Genomic DNA, 25,438 nt, shown 5'->3' with positions numbered 1-25,438 from the left:
AGGGAGGCGGTATGTGATTTTAGAACTGGAATACTCTGGGCGATAGGGCAGGGCTTGGTTGAGGATTGGGGGCTGCAGTTGGTAGAGAAGTCTTTCTTCTTTTCTTTCCCTTTGTCTTGGAGTGCCTGCCCTACCTCTTCCCCTTGGGACAGTGCTACAACATGGTAAGACTGGTTTTTGTGAGCTGGCCTGGGACTGCACCCCTAGGGTGAGCAGAGCTCATATGAAAAAGCTCCCTGTAGGTTCCTAACAGCTGACTTTCGAAGTGGACTCCTGAACAGTCTTTAGAGATTCCAACTGCCCTTGGACATGGCAGCAATGGGGTTGGGGGGAGGTCAAAAGTGGGGCTGGGGGGATACCTGCAGTGTGCTCCAACCCAAATTTCCCTTCTGTAGGATTGGATTGGGTCTGCCGAGTCTATAGAAACAGATGCCGAGTTCTATAGACTCCTGCCTTACCCTACAAGCTCAAAATTCCACAGAGAACAGGCCACTCACCTGTGGGTGGGTCAAAGGGAAGATTATGAGCTGGGCAGGGCGGCCTGGGGATGGGCTGCTCTGGAGCAAACATTCACCTGGTGAGGCTGTTTGACTTCATCATCAGCATGGCTGGCACTCAGAACAGCTTTGAGTATCCTAAGACACGAGTCTCATTTATTCTCACATGGCTTTTTTTTTTTTTAATTAACAAAGAAGATCTCTTGGGAGTGACATGCTCCAGAGAGCAGTCAAAAGGTAAAAGATGACATTTACAAAAATCCATTCTTTTCTCTCTCCACTTCACTGCTCTATTGACTGTTTTCCTGTTCAATCAAATCCTATTCACAGCTACACATCCCATTTCAGGAACTGCCAAGGCGATAAATCTCCTGTCCTTTCTTCACTGTGATTGCCGCCTCCCCACCCTTTCTCCTCTTCCCTATCCTAGAAGGCCTGGGGTCCTCTTGGTTGGGTCCCTTGTGTCTAGGAAATCTTCATTCAGTTTGCCTTTCCCCATGACTCTTCCTAATCCCAAAGACCCCAACCCAAGCCACCTGCCTTCCTCCCTGTATGGATTAGCTGTGCTGCATCTAGTTAAGAATTGTGGCTAGGTCAGCCCTACTCTAAAGTCATAATCTCTCTCTCTCTCTTTCGCCCTCCCCTCCCCTCCCCTCCCTCTCTCCTTCCCTCCCTTCCTTATTTCCTTCCTCTCACTCCTTCTCCTCCTTCTCCTCCTTCTTTCTTCTTTAATGAGGTTTCACTATATTGGCCAGGCTGGTCTCAAACTCTTGGGGATCCTCCCACCTCAGCCTCCCAGTGTTGGGATTATAGACATGAGCCACCAGGCCTGGCCCCTTTGTCATTTTTCTGTGTGTCATGGCACTGATCTTCTGAGGGAGTGAGGGACTGTGGGCTGGTGATATAGGCTCTCTGTAGAGGAGGGAAGAGGGATTGCACTGAACACTCTGGGCAGTAGGAGCAGGACAGAAGTCCACACTGTCAAATGCCCAGTCTACTGTTTATTTGACTACTTTGACTCTGGCTTCCTTTCTCCTGTTTATTCCCTCATTCTTGTTCATAAAGCATTTAATGAGCAAACAACCTTTGCAAGGCACCATGCTAGGCTAGAAACACAGGAGGGACACCAGGGTCTGGTCACAGAAAGTAAGAGCCTTCGTTTGTCGGCTGACATCCTCTCCATGTTCAGTAGCAACGCATCCCATGTGGAGTGGATACATTTAGTTTTACCTTTAGCGGATCTAGAGCAAATTTGCTTTTGGGTGATTGAAACTTATTCTATTCCTTCAGCAGTTAATCACTAAGTATTGGAGTGATATAAAGTAGTCCAGCTGATTCAACAATGTGCTTGGCCTGTGCTGGTGGACAGTGTGTAAGCTGTCCACCAGAAAGGGCGCTATAGACCAATTCAGTACTCAGGTGTCTTTTCTTGCAATTTATTCTTCCCTGAGGATAAATTATTCACCATCTCCATTATCATCATTACTATTCATTGAAGGCTCACTTTATGCCAAGCATTGCATTTGATCATATTTCTTCTTATTGGATCCTTATAACAATCCTGTGAAGTTGGCTCTCTTAGTATTCTCATTTCAGAGCTGGGAAAATTGAGGCTCAAGGGATTTAAGCACTTGCCCAAGGCCACAAAGTCAGTAAGAGGCCGAGCTCAGACTGAAACCTAGTCTGTTGGTCCATGGGGTACCAAGGCTCCAACATAGCCTGTGGGCTGAGGAGCAGAGCCAAGCACCTCTCAGGTGCATTTCTCAGCACTGGGCCTGGCACCTATTCTCTGTGACACACAAACTACTTTGCTTCAGGGAGTAACAGCTTCTGTGGTTCAGCAGCACCAGAGTCCCACTCTTTTAGGTAGTTTCAGCTGGGTGGGGCAGTGCAGTCCATAATTCTGAGCTCAGTGGCACAGAATTCATTGTACTTGGTTCTCAGAGACAAGTATCTCACCTTAATGGGTGATTTCTCCAGAAGAGTAAAAAGAGGCCCTGCTGCAACCTGGAAATTGCTCAGGGAGTCTGAGGGGCAGGGCTCAGAGCCATTTCTACTAGCTGGAAAACTGACATTCTAGGCCACTCAGGGCTTCCTGGGGACAAGTGTCAGGAAGTGCTTAGCCCCGTTGATCCTGGCTGCTGTGCTGGCATTCCACAAGGCTGAAAACCTGACTATCCTCCTTTCAAGATTTTGGGCAAGAGCTTGGTGAAGGCAAGGAGAAGTTCTGGAGCTGAGTGGGTCTGGGGCAGGACATGGACTGGAAACACTTCTGTTTCATAAAGTGAAACAGAAAGTAACACTTTCCGTTACATAAAGTGTTTCAGGCACTTTATGTAAACATCCTCATTTATCCATAAAGGTATTTGTGAGTAAGGTGGGAAATCTTATTTTCATTTTAAAGACGAAGACACAGAGACTCAGATAAATCAAATGACTTAAGTTCACCAGCCAGTATATGCCTGTGTCAGGAAGAATATTCAGGTCTTCCACACTCTTCCACTAGACCCATCTCGGTGCTACTGATGGCTGGTCCTCCAGGAGACTATCTGGCATCCTGCCCCGCCCCCATCCCCAGGGGAGGAGCTTTGGATCTTTGTGGACACAGGCTTAGAGAGCTCCATCACCACTTCCACGGTGGGGGATGTGCATGCCATTGTGTTAGTCTGCCTGCTTTCTGGAGCACCCCTAGCAGCTACTTCTGGACCCCAATTTCAGTGTCTTGCCTCATGCTCAGGCTGCATGCTTCCTGCCTCTCTCACATGGGCTTTCCTTCCTGCTGCAGAGGCACATGATGCTGCAGGACTTGCTGGGTGTCCACACACAAGACCTGGCTTGCCCAGCCAGGCATGGAGAGCTGTGACCTGCAACCGCTCACAGACCTGCCTCCCATGCTGTGTGGATATGGCTTCCCCAGGGCTGCTCTGGAAGTGTAGGTGAGTTAATGTCCTATGCAGTGACTAATGAGAGACAGCAGATGGGACTGATCTGGATGATAAATTCTCTGTTTCTCAGCCTGATGGGCTATTCTGAGATGTGGTCTTTCCAGATAGTCCCCCTGGAGAGGTCCATCATGCCCAGGCTGTGTATTCTGGTGGACGGTGGCCAGGGAGCTGCCTGGATTTGCTTTCCCCATCCTCACTTCACACACCTCTCATGCAGCAACACCTTGTACTTGCTTCCCCTCTTCCCATTCTTCACTTTCCTTTTTCCTTCAGTCTTATTTCCCTTAGATTGCAGCTCCCTCGCTCTAATAAAGTGTTAGCATGCAACTTTTACCCAGAGTTCTGTTTTCTAGGTAACACAGGCTAAGACAATAATAATAGTAATAATATTTTTTTACCACATATTGAGAGTTTACTACGTGAGTTACATCATCTCACTGAATCCTTGCACAATCTCTATGAAGAAGGTACTATTATTATCACCATTTTAAAAATGAGAAAATGAAGTCTTAGAGATGTTAACTCATTCCCCTTTGCCCCAAGAATACTCGCCAGCATGCTTGCTGCTGCATTGTTTACCCTGAGATAACTCATGGATTGCAGTCCTAACTTTACCCCCAAAGTTTACCACAAAATCTCTCGCTTTTATTATTATTTTCACGTCACTCTAGTATATCAACTTTGGAAACAAAAGACAACATTCTATTAATGGTATTCTGTTTTTAGTAGTGGTCTTTCCATTTATGAAATACAGTAATTCCTGATTGCTGAAAATGTCAAATCCTAGAAAACGTAGCATTCCTACGTGTGATTTTTTTTTTTTCTAAATGGGAACATGCTCTTGGTCACACGGAATGTAAGTGGCAAAGTGAAGATTTAACTCAACTCTTCTGTTCAACTCCAGAAACTGAACTTTAAGCCACCCTTCAATAAAGTTGCCTTTAACCTTGAGAGATAGCAAGGAAACAACAGTCTCTGCAAGAAGCCACCTTCAGGAGACTCCCAAGGATTCCCAGGAAGCCCTGGGAGAACCTCAGGGGAAAGCCCTCAGATACTCACGTTGTAAACGCTGGGTTGTATTTGGCACCTCGGTAGTAAGAGTACAGGTTGAACATCCCAATCATGAAGGCCACAAATACCATGATGAAAATGACCATGAACTTGAAGATATCTTTCACAGTTCTCCCTAGCGAGATCTGCAGGGGCCCAAAACTCTCGTTGGCTGGCAGGATGTATGCAATGCGAGAGAAGCTCAGCACGACGGCTATCGCATAGAGCCCTTCCGATATGATCTGAGGGTCTGAAGGCCACCACTTGTCCCTGGCTAAAAGAAAACAATCTGGGTTACTCACTAGGCCACAGGATCTATTCTAGAAGAGAAACCAGTTAGGCATCTTTAGAGGTCTCCAACTGCATCATTTGCCATTCTTGTCCTTGTCCTTAAATTAATCCCAGTATCCAGAAGTTGCCACCCTCCCTCTTGGAATGTGCTGGACCATCTGCCTGGAACACTCTTCTCTCACTTCGAAGTATGATTCATTCCTAATCCTCCTCTAAGACTCTGCTCAGGCATCACCTCTTTCAGGAAGCCTTCTGTGATCCCCCTTACCCCCACCATGGGCTGGGCAGGTTCCCAGTTTCCGTCTGTGCTCCCATTGTATCCTGTACACCCTCCATGTCTTGGCACTCACCAGGCCACTTGCTATTCTGTCTCCCTCACCAGTGTTTAGCTCTATGCTCAGGAGCTGTCCCACTCACTGGGGAGGCAGCGCGAGGAGAGAGATGGGCAAGAGCATGGACTTGGAGTCAGATAGCCCTGAGGCTGAATGTGGCCCATCCACCTACTGGCCACATGACTCTGAGAGACAACTAACTAACTAACCTTTTGAGCTTTATTTTCCTCATCTCTAAATTATGGATAATATCTATCTCACAGGACTGTGGAGAGGATGAAATGAAATCATATATGTAAAGTGCTCAGCACAGGGTCTGGTACACAGCAGGTACAGATAAATGTTTGTCAAATGACTGAATAAACTTTTAACCACAAGTTTAGACCAGACACAGGTCAGAACAAATAAGCTCACATGGGGACCAGGAATCTAAAGGATCTTGCCTGAGAAAATACTCTTGGGTTTTGTTCCTCAGGTACTGTGTGCTGGGATATTCGCTCCTTGATTAAGCTGAGGCCCCAAAAGTGGTGACCAGTCAGGCGGGTTTGCCACGACAGCCCTGTTCCAAGTAGGCAAGGGTCCTAGGACTAATCCTGAGCTGGGAAGGCTCTGCTTGTGGTCACTGTGACCACAAGGGACTAAGCTCTCCTATGGGTATTTCTGCAGCAGAGCAAACCTGCAAAGTGTTCCTATTGCAGTTCTAATGGTACAAGGAGCAGCATCTATCACGAATCAGCTGTCTATTACATGTCAGCGATTCTCAAGTGAGGGCAGCACTTCTCTCATGGAGGATGTGTGGGGGTGTCTCTGGTTGTCACAGTGACTGAATAGGAGTATTACTGGGATGCTAATGTCCTGCAGTGCCCCAGACAGATCTGTACAATGAAAACTGCCCTGCTGGAAAAGCTAATAGTGTCCCTATTGAGAAATGCTGAGTGAAACATTAATTGAGAAACATTGAGAAACCTAAATTAGCACTTACACTTACATTAGCTGTAATTTTCACAACAGCCCTGTAGAGTAGATATCATTATTGCCATTTTTAAGATTGGATTTAGGGTATGGGGTTCTTTTCAGAGCCCAGTAAATGCAGATAGCAAGGATATTACATAGCAATTCGTGGCATTCCAAGGGAGATTGAAGAGGAAGGCTTTTATTCTTTATTTTCAAAACTAGGCTCTGTTAAATAATTATAATAATAGAGAGCAGTTAAGAAACCTTTAGTAAAGGAAGCCAGGCCACAAAGTTTCATGGAGTGATTCTAAATTGCATTTGGAAATATAATAACATTACAGATTCTATGTTCTCATCAAGGTCATACCTCAAAAATCCATGAAAGACTAGCAAGCAGAATAAATTATATGTTTTCCAATATATCTGTCATCTTCTATAGATAAATATTTGGATAAGATAAAATAAGACATAACTTCACCCGTTAAACAGAAGGCAAAAAAGGAATTCTTTGTTTCTGCAGCCTCTAGCTCACCATCTTAAACCTCAGTCACAATAACAAGACACTCTTATAATCTACTCAGATAGATTTAGCTGTTGTCAGATCCTGGTGACTAGGTCAGGACTTATATTGAAAAATATTATATTTCAACTGACTTGTAAAGAGTTGTGATGAGCGTAGAATGAACAGCACTGTGATGATTTGGACAAAGGGGTTTTCTCCTTAGAGCTATTTCCAAGAGAAAAATTGCCCTATCACAACCTGAAAAATTGGTATCTGCGCATTTGGTGCTGTAGAGGTTGGAAGGATCCACTGTCCAGCTGGCCACAAGAGGGCTCTCTTGCCCTGTAACTGGAGCACAAGTGAAGCCAGAAATCCGAAGGATTTCCAAGGGCACAGCGTGAACCGCAAATACAAGAGCAACAACGTACTATGCTTTGGGTTGGGTGAGACCTTAATACAACCCATAAAGCAACAAAGTCGGAAGTGGACAATACTGCAGCCTGAATCCTGGCACTAAGAAAAGTACATAATGCAGTATCAATATTCTCTCATCCTTCCTTGATGAACCCTGAACAAGACAGAGAGGATAATATCCAAGCTATTTTGCTTTAAGAAAGTCTGAATTTGCCAAACCCCAAAATGGCACAGGGTGGGTGGGTGGATGATTTGTAATACTACAAGACTCTCCATTTCTCAATGGAGATTTCCCTACCACATTTACATGTAACATAATCTACACTGAAAATGGGCAGTTACTCAACTTTTGCATTACGCGAACAACCCTCTGCAGATCATTGTTGTATCTGACCACAGAATCATTGTTGTATCGTACCACAAAGATTCTGTGGTCCCGGAGCCATCCGGCTTCATGTAACAGGGACATTCAACACTCAATCCCTTCAAGATGTTGCAGCTACCATTAACAAATGCCTACTAAGTGTCCAGCTGCATTTCACTGTTAACAAGTATCTACTGGTCCTTCAACCTTTAACATCTTTCTGTTTCAGTACAGAAATTACAGTGTTTGAACAAGAAAATGACCCAAAAGGTAGTAGTAAGACATAACTTACGTTAAAATAAGTAAGCAGACAATAGCTGCTACCATTAAGTGAGCATTTACTATTTTCACAGCAGAGTGCAAAGCGCTTCACATACACTATTTTATTCAACCCTCAAAACAAACTTTTTGACATAGGTATTATTATCTCTGTTTTATGTATGAGAAAAGAGAGCTCAGAAAAGTTAAGTAAACAAGATCTCACAGTAAACTACCGAACTAGGATTTGAATCCAGGTCTCTTCTACTCCAAAGCTTGGGGACATAACTACTATGCTATTCAGCATGATTTTCAAATCATGTCAGGCCAGGAGTCCCTGCTATACAAGGCAATCCTGTATTTTCTGGAAACATTATAAACCCTGCTATAAAAACCTGATTCTTCATGTTTAAAATAGGGACAAAAGAAGGACCCTTTTTTGCCGGGCTATTTGCAAGAATTATAATTGTGCGCATAAAATGTCTACACAGTTCCTGGCACATAGTAGGTTATCAATAAACATATGTTATAACTATTATTAGTATTCCTAAAGTCTCAATCTACTACATCAAACTGTAAGGCTTTGTGTTTTGCAAGACTTAGGGTAATTAAGGTATCTTCTTCCGCATATACATATCCCTTTAGTGCTCCTGGATGCACATCAGAAACAAGACGTTTCTTAAAAACAAACAAACTACAGAAATGTTCCCAAGGGCCTTTCAGAAACAAACTCATCCTTAACACAAAAAGATTCATTTCTCAAAGTCACTAATTCCACGTTCTATTCTGCTGGCTACACTCCCAGGACCAAGGGTTTTTTTGAGGTGGAAAGGATGCTCTGCACTGACCGTGGAACTGCCAAAGTCGGCTGCGTTACAGTTCATGGGCCACTTGATTACAAATGACGTTACAAATTCACCAGCCACAGTGAAGCACCAGGCCCACATCCCGGAAGCGCCAGAATGGAGTAGGGGAAGCACCCTCCGACTCACCGTAGGTGAAGTATGCCACTTCCGGTGGAAGCGAGACATTGTGCAGCGTGTCGTCCTGCACGTGCTGGTCCACGTACAGCTGCGCCTCCGTGGCCTTCAGGAAGGCCATGAAGCGTGCCGTGAAGGAGGCCACGAAGATGGACAGCATCCCGAAATCTAGCAGGTTCCACAAGTGCAGCACGTACTCCCGTGGCCCCTCCTCCCAGATTTCCTTGCATTCGGACCAAATCATTCCTGTGGGAGGAGAAGGCCGGCTCATTTTTCGTTTCTCTTGGCATTTGTGACCGCATGAGGTCATGGAGGGAACCAGAGTACAAATGTAAATATTAGCTCTTTGGAGCTGGGACCATCGGTAGCCAGAGGCAGACAGAAACGTGTTTTCAAAGACAGATTTAGACCCAGGAGACTCTTGATACTTGGCCTTGCGCTTACAAATACACTGTCTCTGGAAGTGAAGAGAGAGTTCTCATTCGTTGATAGATTCTTGGAGGGAATATAGGAGAAATACAGTTGCTGACACTTATACACTTTAAGAACTGGGAGGCCTTAAAGAATCAATCAGTCCTAAATTAAATATGGGGAAACTGAGGTCCAGGAATTGTAAAGGGCTTTCTGAAGGCCCCCCCCTCCATGCCCCAAATTCTACAGAAATGCCCCAAGAACCTAGAACTATGGGTTTTTTTTTGGACATAGAACCCAGTTTTTTATTTTGTTTTGTTTTTAAATCCCAGATTAGAATGCTTCTGTATTTCTGTGTCATGAGCATAAATTTAGGGTTATTAGATTTTTTCTTACTCTTTCATAACTTACTGGATTTTAAAGATATATGTCCTCATTGTTACATACTAAACAATATAGAAGTATATAAACAAAATGTTACTAGTTTCCCCAGCCTTCCTCTAAGCCAGCAGCCCGTTTGGCACCAGGGACCAATTTCATGGAAGACAATTTAACACAGGGTGGGGTTGGAGTGGGGGTGGAGGGTGGGATAGTTTTCAGATGAAACTATTCCATCTCAGATCATCAGCCATGAGATTCTCATAGGATGGCAACCTAGATCCCTCACATGCATAATTCACAATAGGGTTCAGGCTCCTATGAGAATCTAATGCTGCTGCTGATCTGACAGGCGCTGGAGCTCAGGCAGTAATGCTGGCTTGCCCACCGCTTACCTCCTGCTGTTCAGCTCGATTCCTAACAGGCCACAGACTGGTACCAGTTGGCGGCCCAGGGGTTGGGGACCGCTGCTCTAAGCCATCCCTGTGAGGTAGCCTGAGCTAATAGTTGATGAGTATCCTTCTAGACCTGTACTGTCCAATACCATAGCCACCAATCATATGTGGATACTGAGCACTTGAAATGTGTCTAGTCCAGTTTGAGATGTGCTGTAGGGTACACACCAGATTTCAAACACTTACTATGAAAAAAGAATGTAAAGTATCTCATTAATAATTTTTTGCATCAGTTACATGTTACAGTGATTAATATTTTAGATATGATAAGTTAAGTATATTGTTAATTAATTTCACCTATTTGTCTTTATAATATGGCTTTTAGAAAATTAAAAATTATCTATATAGCTCATGGTTGTTGCTTGCCCTATATTTCTATTGAATAATGCTATTCAATACCTTCACATTTACTGATTACTAAATTATTACTAATACTATTTAAATTATTTTAAATTACCGGCATACTTTGTTTTACTGCACTTTATTGTGCTTCACAGGTACTGTTTTTTTTTTCAAATTAAAGGTTTGTGGCAACCTTGTGTTGGGAAAGTCTATTGATGCCATTTTCCCAATAACATGTGCTCACTTTTTGTCTCTATGTTATATTTTGGTAATTCTCACAATATTTCAAACCTTTTCATTATTATATTCATTATGGTTGGTCTGTGACCAGTGATCTTTGTGATCTTTGATGTTACTATTGTAACTGATTGGGGGTATCATGAACCACTCCCATATAAGATGGCAAACTTAATAAATGTTTTGTGTGTTCTGACTGCTCCACTGACCTGCTGTTTCCCTGTCTCTCCCTCCCTTTGGGCCTCCCTATTCCCAGTATTTCAACAATATTGATATTAGGCCAATTAATAATCCTACAGTGGTTTCTAAGCTTTTAAGTGAAAGGAAGAGTTGCACATTTCTCACTTTAAATCAAAAGCTAGAAATGATTAAGGTTAGTGAGGAATGTGTATCACAAGCTGAGATATGCCAAAAGCTAGGCCTTTTGTGCCAGACATCTAAGTTCTGAATGCGAAGAACAAGTTGCTGAAGGAAATTAAAAGTACTACTCCAGTAAACTCATGAGTGATTGATTAAACCAGCTATGGCATTCCCTTAAACCAATGCCCAAACCAGAGGAAGACCCTCACTCTCTTTAATTCTATGAAGCCTGAGAGAGGTAAGGAAGCTGCCAAAGAAAAGTTTGAAGCTAGCAGAGGTCGCTTCATAAGGTTTGAGGAAAGAAGCCATCTCCATAACATAAAAGTACAAGGTGAAGCACCAAGTGCTGATGTAGAAGCTGCAACAAGTTATCAGAAGATCTAGCTAAGATAATTGATAACAGTGGCTAGAGTAAACCACAGATTTTTGATGTAGATTAAACAGCTTTATCTTGAAAGAAGATGCCATTTAGAACTTTCAGAGCTATAGAGCAGACATCAGTGCCTGGTTTCAAAGCTTCATAGGACAGGCTGGCTCTCTTGTTAGGGACTACTGCAGCTGGTAACTTTAAGTTGAAGCCAGTATTGATGTACCATTCCAAAAATCCTAGGGCCCTTAAGAATTATGCTAAATCTACTCTTCCTGTGCTCTATAAATGAAACAAAAAAGCCTGGATGACAGCATATCTGTTTACAGCATGGCATATTGAATATTTTAAGCCTACTTTTGAGACTTACTGCTCAGAAAAAATATATTTCTTTCACAATATTACTGCTCATGGACAATGCATGTGGTCACTTAAGAGCTCTGATCTAGATGTGCAGGAGATTAGCATTGTTCTCATGACTGTTAACGTAGTATCCATTTTGCAGCCTGTGGATCAAGGAGTAATTTTGACTTTCAAGTCTTATTATTTTAAAAAAATACATTTCATAAGGCCATAGCTGCCATAGATAATGATTCTTCTGATGGATCTGGGCAAAGTAAATTGAAAACCTACTGGAAAGGATTTATCATTTTAGATGCCATTCAGAACATTAGAGAATCATGGTAGGAGGTCAGAATATCAACATTAAATGGAAGAAGTTGATTCAAACCTTCGTGGATAACTTTGAGAGGTTCAGGACTTTAGTAGAGGAAGTTACTGCAGATGTGATGGAAATAAGAGAACTAGAATTAGAAGTAGGGCCTAAGATGTGACTAAATTGCTGCAATTTCATGATAAAACTTCAATGGATGAGGAATTGTTTCTTATGGATGAGCAAAGAAAATGGTTTCTTCAGAGTCTACTGGTGAAGATGCTGTGAACATTGTTAAAATGATGACAAAGGATTTAGAATATTCTGTAAACTTAGTTGACAAAGCAGCAGCAAGCCTTGAGGGTATTGAGTTTAATTTTGAAAGAAATTCTACTTTGAGTCAAATGCTATTAAACTGCATTGCATGCTACAGAGAGATCTTTAGTGAAAGGAAAAGTTAATTGGTGCAGCAAACTTTATTGTCTTAAGAAATTGCCACAGCCACTTTAACCTTCAACAACTACCATTCTGATCAGTCAGTGGCCATCAGCATTGAGCCAAGACCCTCCACCAGCAAAAAGATTATGCCTCGTTGAAGGCTCAGATGATTGTTAGCATTTTTTAGCAATAGAGTAATTTTAGAATTATGGTACTCACTTTTTTTAGGCGTGATGCTATTGCACATTTAATAGACCACAGTATAGTGTAAATGCAACTTTTCTGTGCACTGGGAAACCAAAAAATTCCTGGAACTTTCTTTACTGGGATACTTGTTTTGTTGTAGTGGTCTGAAACTGAACTTGCAATATCCTTGAGGTATGCCTGTATTAAAACGTAACCATTCAGTTTCAATTTGAGCACCTACTAAGTGCTAGGCACTGCCATATGTATATATGTATTATCTTAAATCCTTGCAACAATCTTATAAAGTACGTTCTGTTATTATCCTATTTTTATAGCTAATGAGAAAGTGGCTCAGATGGTTGTAATGTGCCCTGCTAGGAAGCAGGAGATCTGGAATTTCAACCCGGAAGGTCTGCCCCTAGCGTTCATGTTCTTGATCGCTATACTCTTCTGGCTCTCCAGGAAATAAAATTGGGTTCAAATCAGTTAGAAAAGACTCTTGAACATTTTATGTCATCAAAGAGTCTTATGACTACTCAGACCTGGGAGAGCTTTGTTGTGGAACAATGCTACACTTAACCTGTATTTTTAGAGGGATTCACATGGTAAAAGAATCACCAGCTGGTCAGTGAGTGAAACAATTCCAGCTCAGTGACCACACACTCCCTAAAGGCTAACACCGATAGCCTCTTTTGGCAGTCCCTCGGCCCTGTTCATCAGACATGATGGCCTGCTTTCTTTGGCACCTCCTGCTCCTCCCATTGCTCCTCCTCAGCTTTCTTTGCTGCTTTTCTAACTCTGCCCACTCCTTAAGGGCTGCAGCTTTCCAGGTTTTTGGCCGTTCCCATTCTTCCCTCTGACCTCAAGTTAGTGCATCTAGCCCTGAAACTTTGTCCTTCATTTCCTTGCATATGTCTCACAGATGAATATCTTCCTAATTTTCCTTAAGAACTTCAAAGCTGAATTCCCCCCATAGAGAGAGACTGCTGTTAGTCGGTTACTGGATCCCTCAAGCTGGCCTCACCATCCCTCCCACCCTCACTGTGTCATATCCTTACCCAGTATTCCCACTCTTGCACCCCTGGCTCTTCTGGCTGTCACCAAGGATCACTGCAGTTCTGCAGATCCTTCTCTAGTGGATGTCAGATCCATCTTGCTCTTTTAGTCTTCAACTCTATTCTCTGACCTCATGCAGTTTGGGTCATATCATGGTCACTTCTGTCTTCAGATACCTGTGGTGTATTCCTCATAATACCAAGATAAAGTCTAGACTCCAAAGCTAGGCTGTCATACCTTCCTATGATATTCCACAGTTTTCATACACCCTGTACTCTAGCAAAGCAGGCCCACCCAATAGTCCTCCAGCAGTTCTACCCAACCATTTGCTGTGTTTCTTCCTTTCTTTTTCCCAGACCTTAACCCAAGCACACTCACAGATGCCTACATAATACAATGGTCTTTGAGGGTCCAGCTGCTGAAAAAGCCTGGTGTCATAGATGATGCTGGAAGTAGACAGTAATGAGGGCTCTGCCGTGGTCAGAGCCTGGCTGGGTTGCTCACAGGCCCACATGTGGGCACATTCGAGTGATGAACTGATCACTTTTACTTGTCTGGGACTATGCCCAGGGACTATTTTAGTCAGAAAATTTCCCTTTCTGTTGAAAATGGCCCATGAAATAAAAGGATTTGAAATGTTTTTCTTTCCATCTTTTTTTTTTTTTTGAGATGGAGTCTTGCTCTGTCGCCCAGGCTGGAGTGCAGTGGTGTGATCTCGGCTCACTGCAACCCCTACCTCCTGGGTTCAAGCGATTCTTCTGCCTCAGCCTCCCGAGTAGCTGGAACTACAGGCACATGCCACCACACCTGGCTAATTTTTGTATTTTTAGTAGAGATGGGGTTTCACCATATTGGCCAGGCTGGTCTCAAGCTCCTGACCTTGTGATCCTCCTACCTGGGTCTCCCAAAGTGCTGGGATTACAGGCATGAGCCACCACGCCAGGCCTGAAATGGTTTTCTAAGGAGAAAAGTAATTTGAGAGCAGCTGTTTGGAGAAGAATCATGGCTTTATTTAATTAAGATCTGCATATTTGTATCAAATTGGAATCCCCACAATAGGAAATATTAAAAAAAATTGCAGGTATGTTTACCCTACAATGGTAGGGCAGAACCAGCCCCCTCCTTTTTTGTTAACAAAGCTATGTCTCAAGTATACCCTATCAAAATTTTTGTGATAATTCAGTGAAGTAATTTCTTAACACTGAAATAGGCTTTCATCTGTGACTGTGCAACAGGTATTTTTTAAATGGATTTTAAAAATCAATTTTTTAATGGATAGAAAAATAGTGTTTGTTGCTTTCCTCTACCCCCAAATTAAAATTCTCAATGTCTGAGTGGAACTGCTTTTAGCTTGGCACTAGGAGAGTCACAGGCTGTAACTTAAGAGTGATTGGCTTTAATTCAGGAAGCCCTGGGTTCAAGTTCTAGCTTGGCTACTTATTAGGAGTATGACTTGGGCTAAGTCCCTTGATTTGCTGTGGGTCTTAGATTCTATATTTTGGAGTTTGGAGGTAACTTCAAGTACTAAAAGCTCTATGAATCTGAAATGCAAATTATTTTCAAAAAACTAACTTTTCTGACTCATATAGTAGCTTCTCACTGGGCATTGTGAATCACTTCCTCCATGGTCAAATGTCTGCATGAGTCTTCTTAGATTTAAATATTAATTCACCCAAATGAATTTGAATTATTCCAGGGCCATAAGTAAAAGTAACATGGGCCCAAGGGTTTGGGCAGCAGGAATGCTTAATGAAAAAGGAATTGTGTGAAATTAAGTATTTTAGTGAGTGAAATTAGGCCCCCTGCTGCCATAGTGCCAAGGATAGTTCAGCATTTTATATGCAAGCTGAGCCCCATGGCCTTTGGCCTCCAGCGTGTCAATCAGAGGAGTGTTTACAGCCCAGGGCTCAGGGGGTAAGCATGCACCCCCACCCCGCTCCCCACACTTGAGCCTCCTTCAGGCAAAATTCCCCTCACTCAGGGATGCGGGGAGCCTAGAGAACAAGTTCACTAATAATTAAGGAGGGGTGCCTGGCAGTGGAACAGGCTGGGAAGTGCCAGGAAGCCTCAAGGGAAATGAGTAACTTCTTACAGGCAGGTTCTGAGTAATGTCCTGCAGGCTGTGTTGATGGAGCTTGACAGCTAAAAGGCTAAAAGGCAGTTCACTCCTATCCCTGCCTCAGATGATATTCAGAAGGGCTCCCCCTTCAAAGTCCTGTGAGACTTAAGTATGCATATTCTTTAAATGGTCCTGGCCCCCAGGGGCTACTGTCCCAGGGCATTGCATCTGCCTCTCTGTTCTCTCAGGCCAACTTCTCACCATTGGTCCCCAGTTTGAACTCACAGGAGAGAGATATGCCTAGTGGCTGTGAACCCACAAGTCCTAACATCAAAACACTATCTCAGTAGGAGGTCCTTTGCAACAAATGTGGGCCTCAGACACATTCGGGGTTCATTTGTTTTTCAGGCAAGAGGATGATATTAATAGATCAAAAATTTTCTAACAAAGCTCCTCCTCTTTGTCCTCCTAATATAGTAGCCCCCAATTATTGAGTACCTTCTAGGTGCCAAGCCCTTTGTAAGTACTTAATAAATGCTAAGTCTTCATAATAGTCTGATAGATAGCTACTATAATTATCCCTACTTTACAGATGAAGAGACTCGCTTATGAAGGTGGCAAGTAAGTTGTCCAAAGCCACACAGGCAGCCCAGGAGCCTTGTTGTCCACTGTGCTGTCTCCTGCCATGCCGTCCACTGGGAACAAGCTTACTGTCACTGGTTAGGAACTCATCCACCCACTCAACAGACATTGTTGAGCTCCACCTTTGTGCCAGCCACCACTGAGAGAGGCAAAACCACCAAAAAGAAAGGGACACACTCCCAAGCTCTTCTCCTATCTAGCATTTTAAATGTATTTTACTACCATACTGGGCATTTACTTCAAGATGGAGAAATCTCATGCATTATGGAGAGGCTTGCTAGCTTCCAAGCCTCTGACCGCTTTCTGGGAACTACTAGCATTATTACACAGTCCTCAGATGAACATCTCTAGTGCTATAATCTCTAGTCAAAAAGCTTATTATAAGCTTGCTTTCTTGCAGCTACCCCGGAATCACTGCTTATAATGCAAGTAACAAAGACAGGTTCCTATGGTATGTGTGGATGTTAGAGATTCTCCAGGCTGGAAGGAGCGATGGTCACTGGTTCATTCAGTCTTTTCCTCATCTGATGGCTCTCCAGGATATACATGTCTGCCAGTAAATTTGTCCCTCCTTCCTCAGCCTTGCTCCTCACTTGGCTTTCTTGATATTATGTTCTCTTGGGGTTTCTTTGCCTCTGGCTCTGTCTTCTTAGTCTCCTTGTGGCTTTCACTTTCTCTGCCCATACCTTAAATATCCTGGAATGATAATCTAGAATTTTCTCAAAATTCTGCTGAGAACTGGGTAAAGTATGTGGAGGAAAGGAAGAAGGTATTTCCAGTTGGATTTGGCCTTCCTATAGAACTGTAAATCAAAAGAGGAACAACCTGCATGCCCCATAGGATGGGGGGATTGGGAAGTAAGTTATTGTCAACACAAGTGGCCATTGAAAGAGGTGATTGGGAAAACCAGATGGCCATGTGGAGAGAGGGCTACAGTTAAACAGAAGATGAAAGTAGTCAGCTACAAATCTATGCGATTACAGAAATATCAGTATTAATTGAGACAGGCAGGAAACAAAATAGAGCATATAGTATTGTCAGAGGCATTAATGGTTATGCAGAGAAACAAAAAAGAGGGACTAGGAGGACAGTAGGGTTAGGAGGACTTGCAAATTTAAATCGCTTGGATTGAAGGCCTCACTCTGCGGAGGATACTGTTGAGTAAAGACCTGAGGAGGTGAGGGAGTGAGCCATGTAGATCCATGCAGGAAGAACTCTCCAGGCAGAGGAGACAGCCAGGGCAAGCGTTCCTATGCAGAAGCAGTGCAAGGCAGGGAGCCCAGGGAGCTGAAACAGGGTGAGTGAGGTAGAAAATGGTGGAAGAGGAGGTCATAGAGATGGAGTGGAGAGGTGAGAGCATCATAATGACACTGGCTGTCATTCTAAGGGAAATAGGAAGCCACTGGAGTCTTGAGGCAAACAATGAGAAGACTCAATTACATTTTAAATGGATCACTCTAGCTCCTGCATTGAGAACAGACTGAGTCATGGGGGTAGGAGGGGCAGCAGCAAGGAGACCTGGACAAGGGTCATTCAGCCCTTTGTGGACAAACTCTCCATTCCTGAAAGTACTTTGGACTTGTTAGGGTCCTGAGGTTCTGTTCAACTCTAGAGTTGCTTCTGATAAAGAGGGAGTAATGGTTTGGGTGTCTTTATAATCAGTCTGTTCAAAGTACTTCATTTATGAGTGTGGTATGTCATGGGAGAAAAGAATGTGCTGTTGTGTTTCTAGCTGATACAAGGCCTTCCTGGAGGTATAGGAGCAGAATTCCAAGTCTTCATCAGCAGGGGCCTGATGCTACCTCATACCTCTCCACATCTGAGCAGAGAGTGGATCAGATGCTGGATCTCAGGGTGCACCAGCACAAAGACCCTTCTTATAAACACAGTGCTCAAATCTGTCTCTCAAAGTTATTATTTTTATAATAATTAAAGAGCTCCAGACGCTATTTAGAACAAGAAAATGTTAATTTTATTTATAGCTGCTTCCCTAGTACCTGACATGGTGCCTGATGTATAATATCGTGCCTAATAACTAGAAAATATTTATTGAGTAAAAAATTGAGAAAATAGAAAATATCGGAAAATAACTTGTGCATGTTCCCACTGCTGCCATCTCCCAGTCCACCTGCACTGTGCTGTCAACTCCACCTTCTCTCCTGTTACAATGAGTGAAGGGTTCACACTCCTGCTAAGGCAAAGTCCTCTACTTCCACACTAACTCCCATTCCCTGTTGCCTACTCAGGGACTTTGCTTCCAAAGCTGATGGTCAGGTCTCTGACCTCATCAGCAGCATTTGAAATTGTCATCACTCCCTGGTTCTTGCCACAGATACTTTGGCATCTGGGCCAGCACTCTCTTGGTTCTTCTCTTACTTCAGCCTTCTTTGCTGGATACTTCTCATCTTCCCATGCTTTAAACATTGTTGTGCTCTGGGGCTTGGTCCTCAGTTCTCTGCCCACATTCATAGTTACAATGATGTTATATAATTTAAATGCATTGATATGTCCAAATTTATGTTTTCAGCCTGTCTCCCCTGTGAACTTCAGGCATGTATATTCAGTTGCTACTTGGCAACTGAATTTCCAAATGCATGTGTAAATATGTGTCTCAAACTAAAGTCTTGATTTCCATCCCTATTCCCCCTGCAAACTGCTCCGCCTTGGGTCTTTCCTGTCTTAGTAAATGGCTTTCTAATATGCCATTGCTTGAACTAAACACCTGGAATTGTTCTTGATTCTCTCTTTGTCTCACATCCCATATACAATCCAATTGTAAGTGTTATTGATTTTACCTTCAAAATGTAATCACAATCTGCCACCTCCTCAAACCAGCCATTTCCTTCCTGTCTGAATTACTGCAGTAGCCACCTAATTGGTCTCCTTAATTCTGCTGATATCCCACAATCATCTATTCTCTACATAGCAGTCAGTGACCCTTTAAAAACTGAAGTCATATGATGTCACTTTTGTGCTGAAAACTCTCCAAAGGCTACCTCCTCTGATTTCATCTCTATTTCTCTTCTCCTCATTCATCTACATCAGCCACACTAGTCTCTTTGCTGTTCCTTGAACATGTCCAGCTTGCTCCTGAATCCAGCTTTAACACATACTGTTCCTTCTGCCTGGAATGCTTTTCCCCTTATCAGAGTAGAAGGATGAGAGGGCATGCTCTTACCTGCTGAACTACTCTGATAAGGTGAAATTTGAACAGTGATTTGAAGGAGAAGGGGAAGCAAGTCTTCTGGTTATTTATTCAACTTACCTCTCTCAATGAAAGAAATTTGGTTATTGGCTGGAAATTTGAAGATACTAAGAAATTATTAATTTTCTTTTAGGCTTGATAATATTTTTCTGATTCTCTTTTAGAAAAAGTGTTCTGATTTCTGTTACTAGCCAGGATGGAGTAACAAACAGGTTAAAAAACAACAAACAAAACAAAAGCAAACATAAATAATATTTTTAGGCATTGGAAATAGGCAGCATGGGACTGTGATCCCTAAGTGAAGGGAAACAAGTGAGGCAAACCATATGACCACCATAGCTTGCTTTCTGGAGGCACATTCCAGTCTGTAGTGCACGAAGAGGGATCCCAGAAGCATAGCAGCAGTCTCACTGAGTTGATGAGACAGAATGGGGTTTTGGAAGGCTGAGGTGATTAGATGTTGTGCGGCAGAGCTCGAGAGAGAAGGGTACTATGCAAAAACAAGCAAGCAAAGAAACAAACAAACCAAAACTAAACAAACAAAGAACACCAAAATTTAAATAGGGGTTCCTTTGAAGTTTGCTGAATACCAAATCATGAATTCATAGAGTGAAACTCCACAAACAACTGCCAAGGAGCTATAAGCCGAACAGTTTTCAGAGCTCACCCAGAGTGGGGAGATATGCGAGCTCTGATCATCCAGAGTTGACGCTCCTTTTTGATTACCCAGGGCATTCAATAGAGACCCCAGAAGTGTGTCTCTATAGTACAAAGATAAACAATCTTTACAGTAAGGCTTCTCCAGATCCACTATGAGAAAGCTTTACATGGATCAAACTCATCACAAGTGACATAACAGCCTGTCAGAATAATGCCAAAAACTTTGAAGGAAGACAAAATCCAGACGCTCACAACCGTAACATGCAGAGTGCCCATCATTCAACCAAAAAATTACCAAACATTTCAAGATGGAGGAAAAGGTCATCCATAATTAGAAGCAAGATTAGTCAATAGAAATCAACCCAGGAATGACAGAGATGATGGAGTTAGGAGTCAAGACTTCAAAACAGTTATTGTAAATGTGTTCAAGGATTTAAAGGAAAACACAAAAATGATGAGGAAGGAAATGGGAGATATAAAAGAGAAACAAATAAGATTTTAAGAATTAAATAATATAATATCTGAAATGAAAAACCCACTGATTGAAATTAAAATCACAAAAATCACAGGAAAAAAATATCAGTGACTGTGAAGCACAGAAAGAAAAAAGATCGATAAAAGGAAAAAGAAATGTTACATTTCAGTGATATACACAAAAATGTTTACAGAATAAATTTATGATAGCTGGGGTTTGTTTCAAAATAATTCAAGGTTAGAGAGAAGGGAGGTGGGGGAACTATAGATGGAGCAAAGACTGGCCATGAATTGCTAACTGTTGAACATGAGAGATAGGTCCATGGAATTCATTATGCTCTTCTCTTGATTTTTTGCATTTCCTTAAAATTATTTGTGATAAAAAAAATTGAAAACATTCTCTAGGAAAGAAAAAGTAATTAGAATTTTCCTTCTGGAAAGAGGCCAATGAGAAATAAGTCCTTCCCTCTATAACACTTCTGATTTAACAGTCTTGAACTCTGCTCTGAGGGTCAGAAGCAGGATCTAAGCTATACAAGTTGGGGTTCCTATAGCTAGAGACACATCCCTCATATTGGAATAATGCTCTGACACCCGGGAAGAGAAATATGAGGACTCAGGAGGAAGTCCTCGTTCATGAGGTTCCATTAACAGTAGCCACACCTGTTCAAGGGAAAGTATGGTTGCATTTACCAGAGTCTTCTACCTGGGGTCCAAGTGGGAAAATGGGGTGGGTGGGTGATTGGTGCTGTAAATACTTTAAATTTTATTCACAAATCCAACATGTGAGATTTTTTCTAACTGCCTGGTGTTAAAATGCTCAATTTAGTTAAACAATGGCGTATGTACTAGGGAGAACTGGGATAGATTCTGAATTGTGAAGTTAAGGCCACAGAACTCACTCTGTAACAAACTTTAATGTCCCTTCCCAACTTTAGTGCCAGTGACTCTACTAAATGAGCCTTTGGTCACAGATTTGCTGTTTTTTGTTTTGTTTTGTTTTTTTTGTTTTCTTTTTTAGACAGGGCCTTGCTCTGTCGCCCAGGCTGGAGTGCAGTGGTGCAATCTCGGCTCATCGAAACCTCTGCCTTCCAGGTGCAAGCGATACTCCTGCCTTAGCCTCCTGAGTAGCTGGGATTACAGGCGCACACCACCATGCCTGGCTAAATTTTGTATTTTTAGCAGAGGCGGGGTTTCACCATGTTGATCAGCTGGTCTCGAATTCCTGACCTTGTGATCCCCCACCCCTCGGCCTTCCAAAGTGCTGGGATTACAGATGTGAGCCACTGTGCCTGGCTGGGTTGCTGGTTTTATAAAGTACCTGGAAAGCCGGGTGGGTTGTCCTTCTTATGCCCTTTGGATAAAACTATTCATCTCATCTTCCTTTGCCTATTTAGAGATTGAACTTAGAGACCATTTTTCCAATTGGTCTCAGCTTAGGCATCCATAGGATGTTCTCTAGTGGTTCTACTCTTGTAGCATTCTTGGGCTACATTATTTAATTAGCACAGGCCATATGTTAGGTTACCTTTTCAAGTATTTGTTCTATTGTGATTTTGTTGATTGATGGCACAGACACGTTGACCCTGAATACATTTTGACTCATTGTTTGTGAATATAAACATAATGAAAATTATACCAATATTAAATTTTTGTTCAGAAAGCAAAATCTAAGGTGAATACGATTAAGCCAATTGAATTACTTGATCAAGTCTTGATACTGTATTTTTTGTCTTTTTTATCTTCTGCTTGTTTTACTTAAAATATTGACATCAAATTCACATATTTTTGATGTAAATCTTAAAATTTATTGATAAGGTTTGTATACAGTCACTGATTTTAGTTTTTGCAATTTTCAGTTTTTTCCTACTAAGACTGATTTTTTTTTTAACCAACCAATTTTGCAGTTTTCAGTGTCGGAAAAATCTATAATACATTTTGCCACGTTCAATTTTAGTCACTGCCAGTTTTATTTTGTTTTGATTATTCCTTCTAGTAATGGTTCTCATAAATTGGGTAAAAGACAGCCTTTCTTAGTTAATCAATGAGGAAATTGGGAACAATTTCCTTGGCAGCTCCAGTGGCAGACTGTGGCGGCATGAAATACCACAAGAGGAATTTCATAGCCTTTTAGTACACCCACTTACACAAACAACAAGAAAATGTTACTCCCGTAAATTTTTAGATGTATATTTATTATCACAATTCTACTATATACCAATATTTAGTGATAACAGAAATATCTTTCAAGCTATGCAATTTTATGCCCTTTTTTTAGAATCTGAACTTGTTTTCTTAAGGCTTCCGGTAGACTATATTTAAATGATCAAAATAATATGTTTCCCCATGAAACTACTTTCAATACATATATAATGAATGTTCAATATATGTACTTAAAAAATTTCTGCTCCCCACCACCCCAAACATTTCCTTTCAAAATTGGAATTTATATACAGTTCTGTGTATCTTAAAGACAGAAGTTGACTCTGACTTTCTTGTTGGTCATCCACTCACCATTTTGTCTATCAGGAGTACACTGAAGAGGAGAGGGAGAAGTTCAGAAGTCAGAGTTTAATAATGTCCTACTATAATTAGCAAGGAGAGAATAAAAATAGAGTGACTTGCTTACCTAAGACCCACTTCATAATGAGCATTTCTGTCCAGGAGAACTGTGTGGTTTTCACTCTGAAGATTTGTTTTGGGTAGTCTGTGAAAGTTTCGTTTGGCAGGGTTTTAACACCTTCAAATCGGTCAGATGCATTCACAACTAATAATCCCAAGAAGATCGTAAAAGAAACTGCATGAGCTACAAACTTCATGAAAGGGCTCCTCAGGGTTCGTCCTAGCTGGAAAGAAAATGTGTGCAACACATGTTAAACTGGCTCTAGGTGGATGTAGGTCTTTCTTTATAACATCGCTTTCACCAAGGTTTAACCAGAGAATCCTTTATCTTGTACAGAAACTGCTAACTGAACCCATACAACATTTTTTCTTGAACTTTTATGTGAGATGCTGCTTGACCAAACTTATTTGGTCAATAGTTTCCTATTTAGAAGACTTAGTGGGAAGGCTAAGAGAAATTGATAGAACACACCTGACATAATCATCATGCTACAGCTGATTGCACTGATACCTCCAACTGCATAGATATGAAAAAATAATGTCTGCATAAAGTCCACAATTTTAAAAAATGCACTTTGAGTATGCTCGGTTTTTGTTTAATCTACTCACTTGGGCTTCATTCTAAGAGTATTTGTTCTCAACCTTTCTTGTATGTTGATACATTTTTTTAAAGCTATATATTTCTCACTAGGTACTGCTTTAGGTGCGTTCTCCTAAATTTTCACTTGTAGCATTTTCATTGATGTTCTGTTATAAATATTTTATAAATTATATTTTGATTTCGTTTTTAACTCAAGTATTATTTCATTTCCAGACATAGAGGACTTTTTTTCTCCCTGCTTAAAAAAATTTGAATTTTATTGCAGCATCTTTACAGAACATAGCCTCTATGGTGGTATTCTAAAATTCACTGAGGTTTTCCTTTTGGCCTAGTGCCTGAAATGTCACAAGCTGGAAATGGTCCAAAAGATGCCCTATTAGGGAACAAATACTAGTCACATCTTCTCTATCTCCTGGCACCCCATCCAAAGGCCACTTGGATCTTTGGGATCGAATTGAGGGCTGCACATTGAGTACTTGCCAACCTCCTGTTAATGAACTCAGTTGGGACTCTTCCAGCTCATTGCCCTCATCTAAGCACCAAGCCCTACCCCTCATCCAGGTACGATAATAAGACAAGAACAAAGAGGAACATCTTTTCTGAAGCTCAGTTCCTTTTCCAAGGTAGATATTCAATTATAACCAGTGGCTGATTACTTGACATTCACATTCTGCCTCATTCAGGAGTCCTAGAGTGAAATGTTACCCAGGAGATAGACTGTTGCTTCAACAGAAGATCAGTTACAGGGGTTTCTCTAAGTAGAATTTTCCTAGTCACATATGTTCAGCACAACATTTATAAATCAGATGGTTTGATAATGTTCTTTTAATGTGCTTCAGTATGTTTATCATCCACTTTAATTATTGTAGTTATTAGCATAACATTATTATGATTCTGATGCTATAGAACCCATTTATTAAAATAAAGTATTAGTTTTTATCTTTTTAAAAAATCTAGGTTTTAAAAAATATCCAAACATTAGGAGTCCCTGCTTGTGTTAGAATTCATCTGCATATTGTCATATGACACTAGGAATAACTTCAGAAATATAAAGAGATGTTTATCTGGCAATAGGCCCACAAATATTTTACAATAACATTTCTGTATAATGTTTATTACTTACAAAAATAGGGACTGTAGATTATTTTTGGCAATAGACAGATGTGCTAGTTATAGAATGCAGTGGCATTCTATAGAGCCCTGGAGGTGATAGAGATAGAGATTAAATGTAAGGACAAATAAAACATTTTTATATAAATTTAGTAAAAAACTGAATTAAACCATGTCTCTTTTTTATTTATGTGATATTAAATAGCTAGTTTGAAGATTTTGACATGTTAGCAAATGGTGTTAGCATCTTGGAGCCCCATTTCCCAACCAGGACCTTGGGATATTTTGGTGTATCCAGGAGACAGCCTTAGGTAATCATCACATTGTTTCTTGTCACTGTGTCCTGACTGTACTGGTGATGAGAGGTGAGGGGAGATGGAGAATGACTGCAGGGAGGAGAATAGAGCATGAGAAGAGGGGAGACTGAAGAGAGGGCAAGGGATACCAGGTCTTGTGTATCCCAGCAAGGTTTCAAGAATGTTAGAAAAATCTGGGGAACTCTGAGATAGACACAGCTCTTAAGGGGTCCATTTTCCCCATCCTTTATCTGTGGGCTCTACCTAACATCTTCAGTGATAATCTGGATGAGGATATGG

The 25,438-nt window shown here is 41.6% G+C and overlaps 1 protein-coding gene across 4 annotated transcripts in view; it reads right to left on the bottom strand.

Moving 5' to 3' along the window:
* TRPC7 (transient receptor potential cation channel subfamily C member 7) overlaps positions 1-25,438 on the bottom strand; it is a 191,095-nt gene that overhangs the window by 32,030 nt on the left and 133,627 nt on the right. For all 4 annotated transcript variants that reach the window (XM_055286156.2, XM_055286157.2, XM_055286158.2 and 1 more), the window contains 3 exons: positions 23,139-23,355; positions 8,600-8,833; positions 4,502-4,766 (listed from right to left, as the gene is read on the bottom strand). In XM_055286156.2, the coding sequence (XP_055142131.1) occupies positions 4,502-4,766; positions 8,600-8,833; positions 23,139-23,355 (716 nt within the window). The remainder of the gene's footprint in view (positions 1-4,501; positions 4,767-8,599; positions 8,834-23,138; positions 23,356-25,438) is intronic.

Source organism: Symphalangus syndactylus, chromosome 7 (genome assembly GCF_028878055.3).
Source record: "Symphalangus syndactylus isolate Jambi chromosome 7, NHGRI_mSymSyn1-v2.1_pri, whole genome shotgun sequence".
Taxonomy (NCBI): Eukaryota; Metazoa; Chordata; class Mammalia; order Primates; family Hylobatidae; genus Symphalangus; species Symphalangus syndactylus.
The sequence above is the reverse complement of the archived record's forward strand: the minus strand, read 5'-3'. Positions and strand labels throughout refer to the sequence as shown.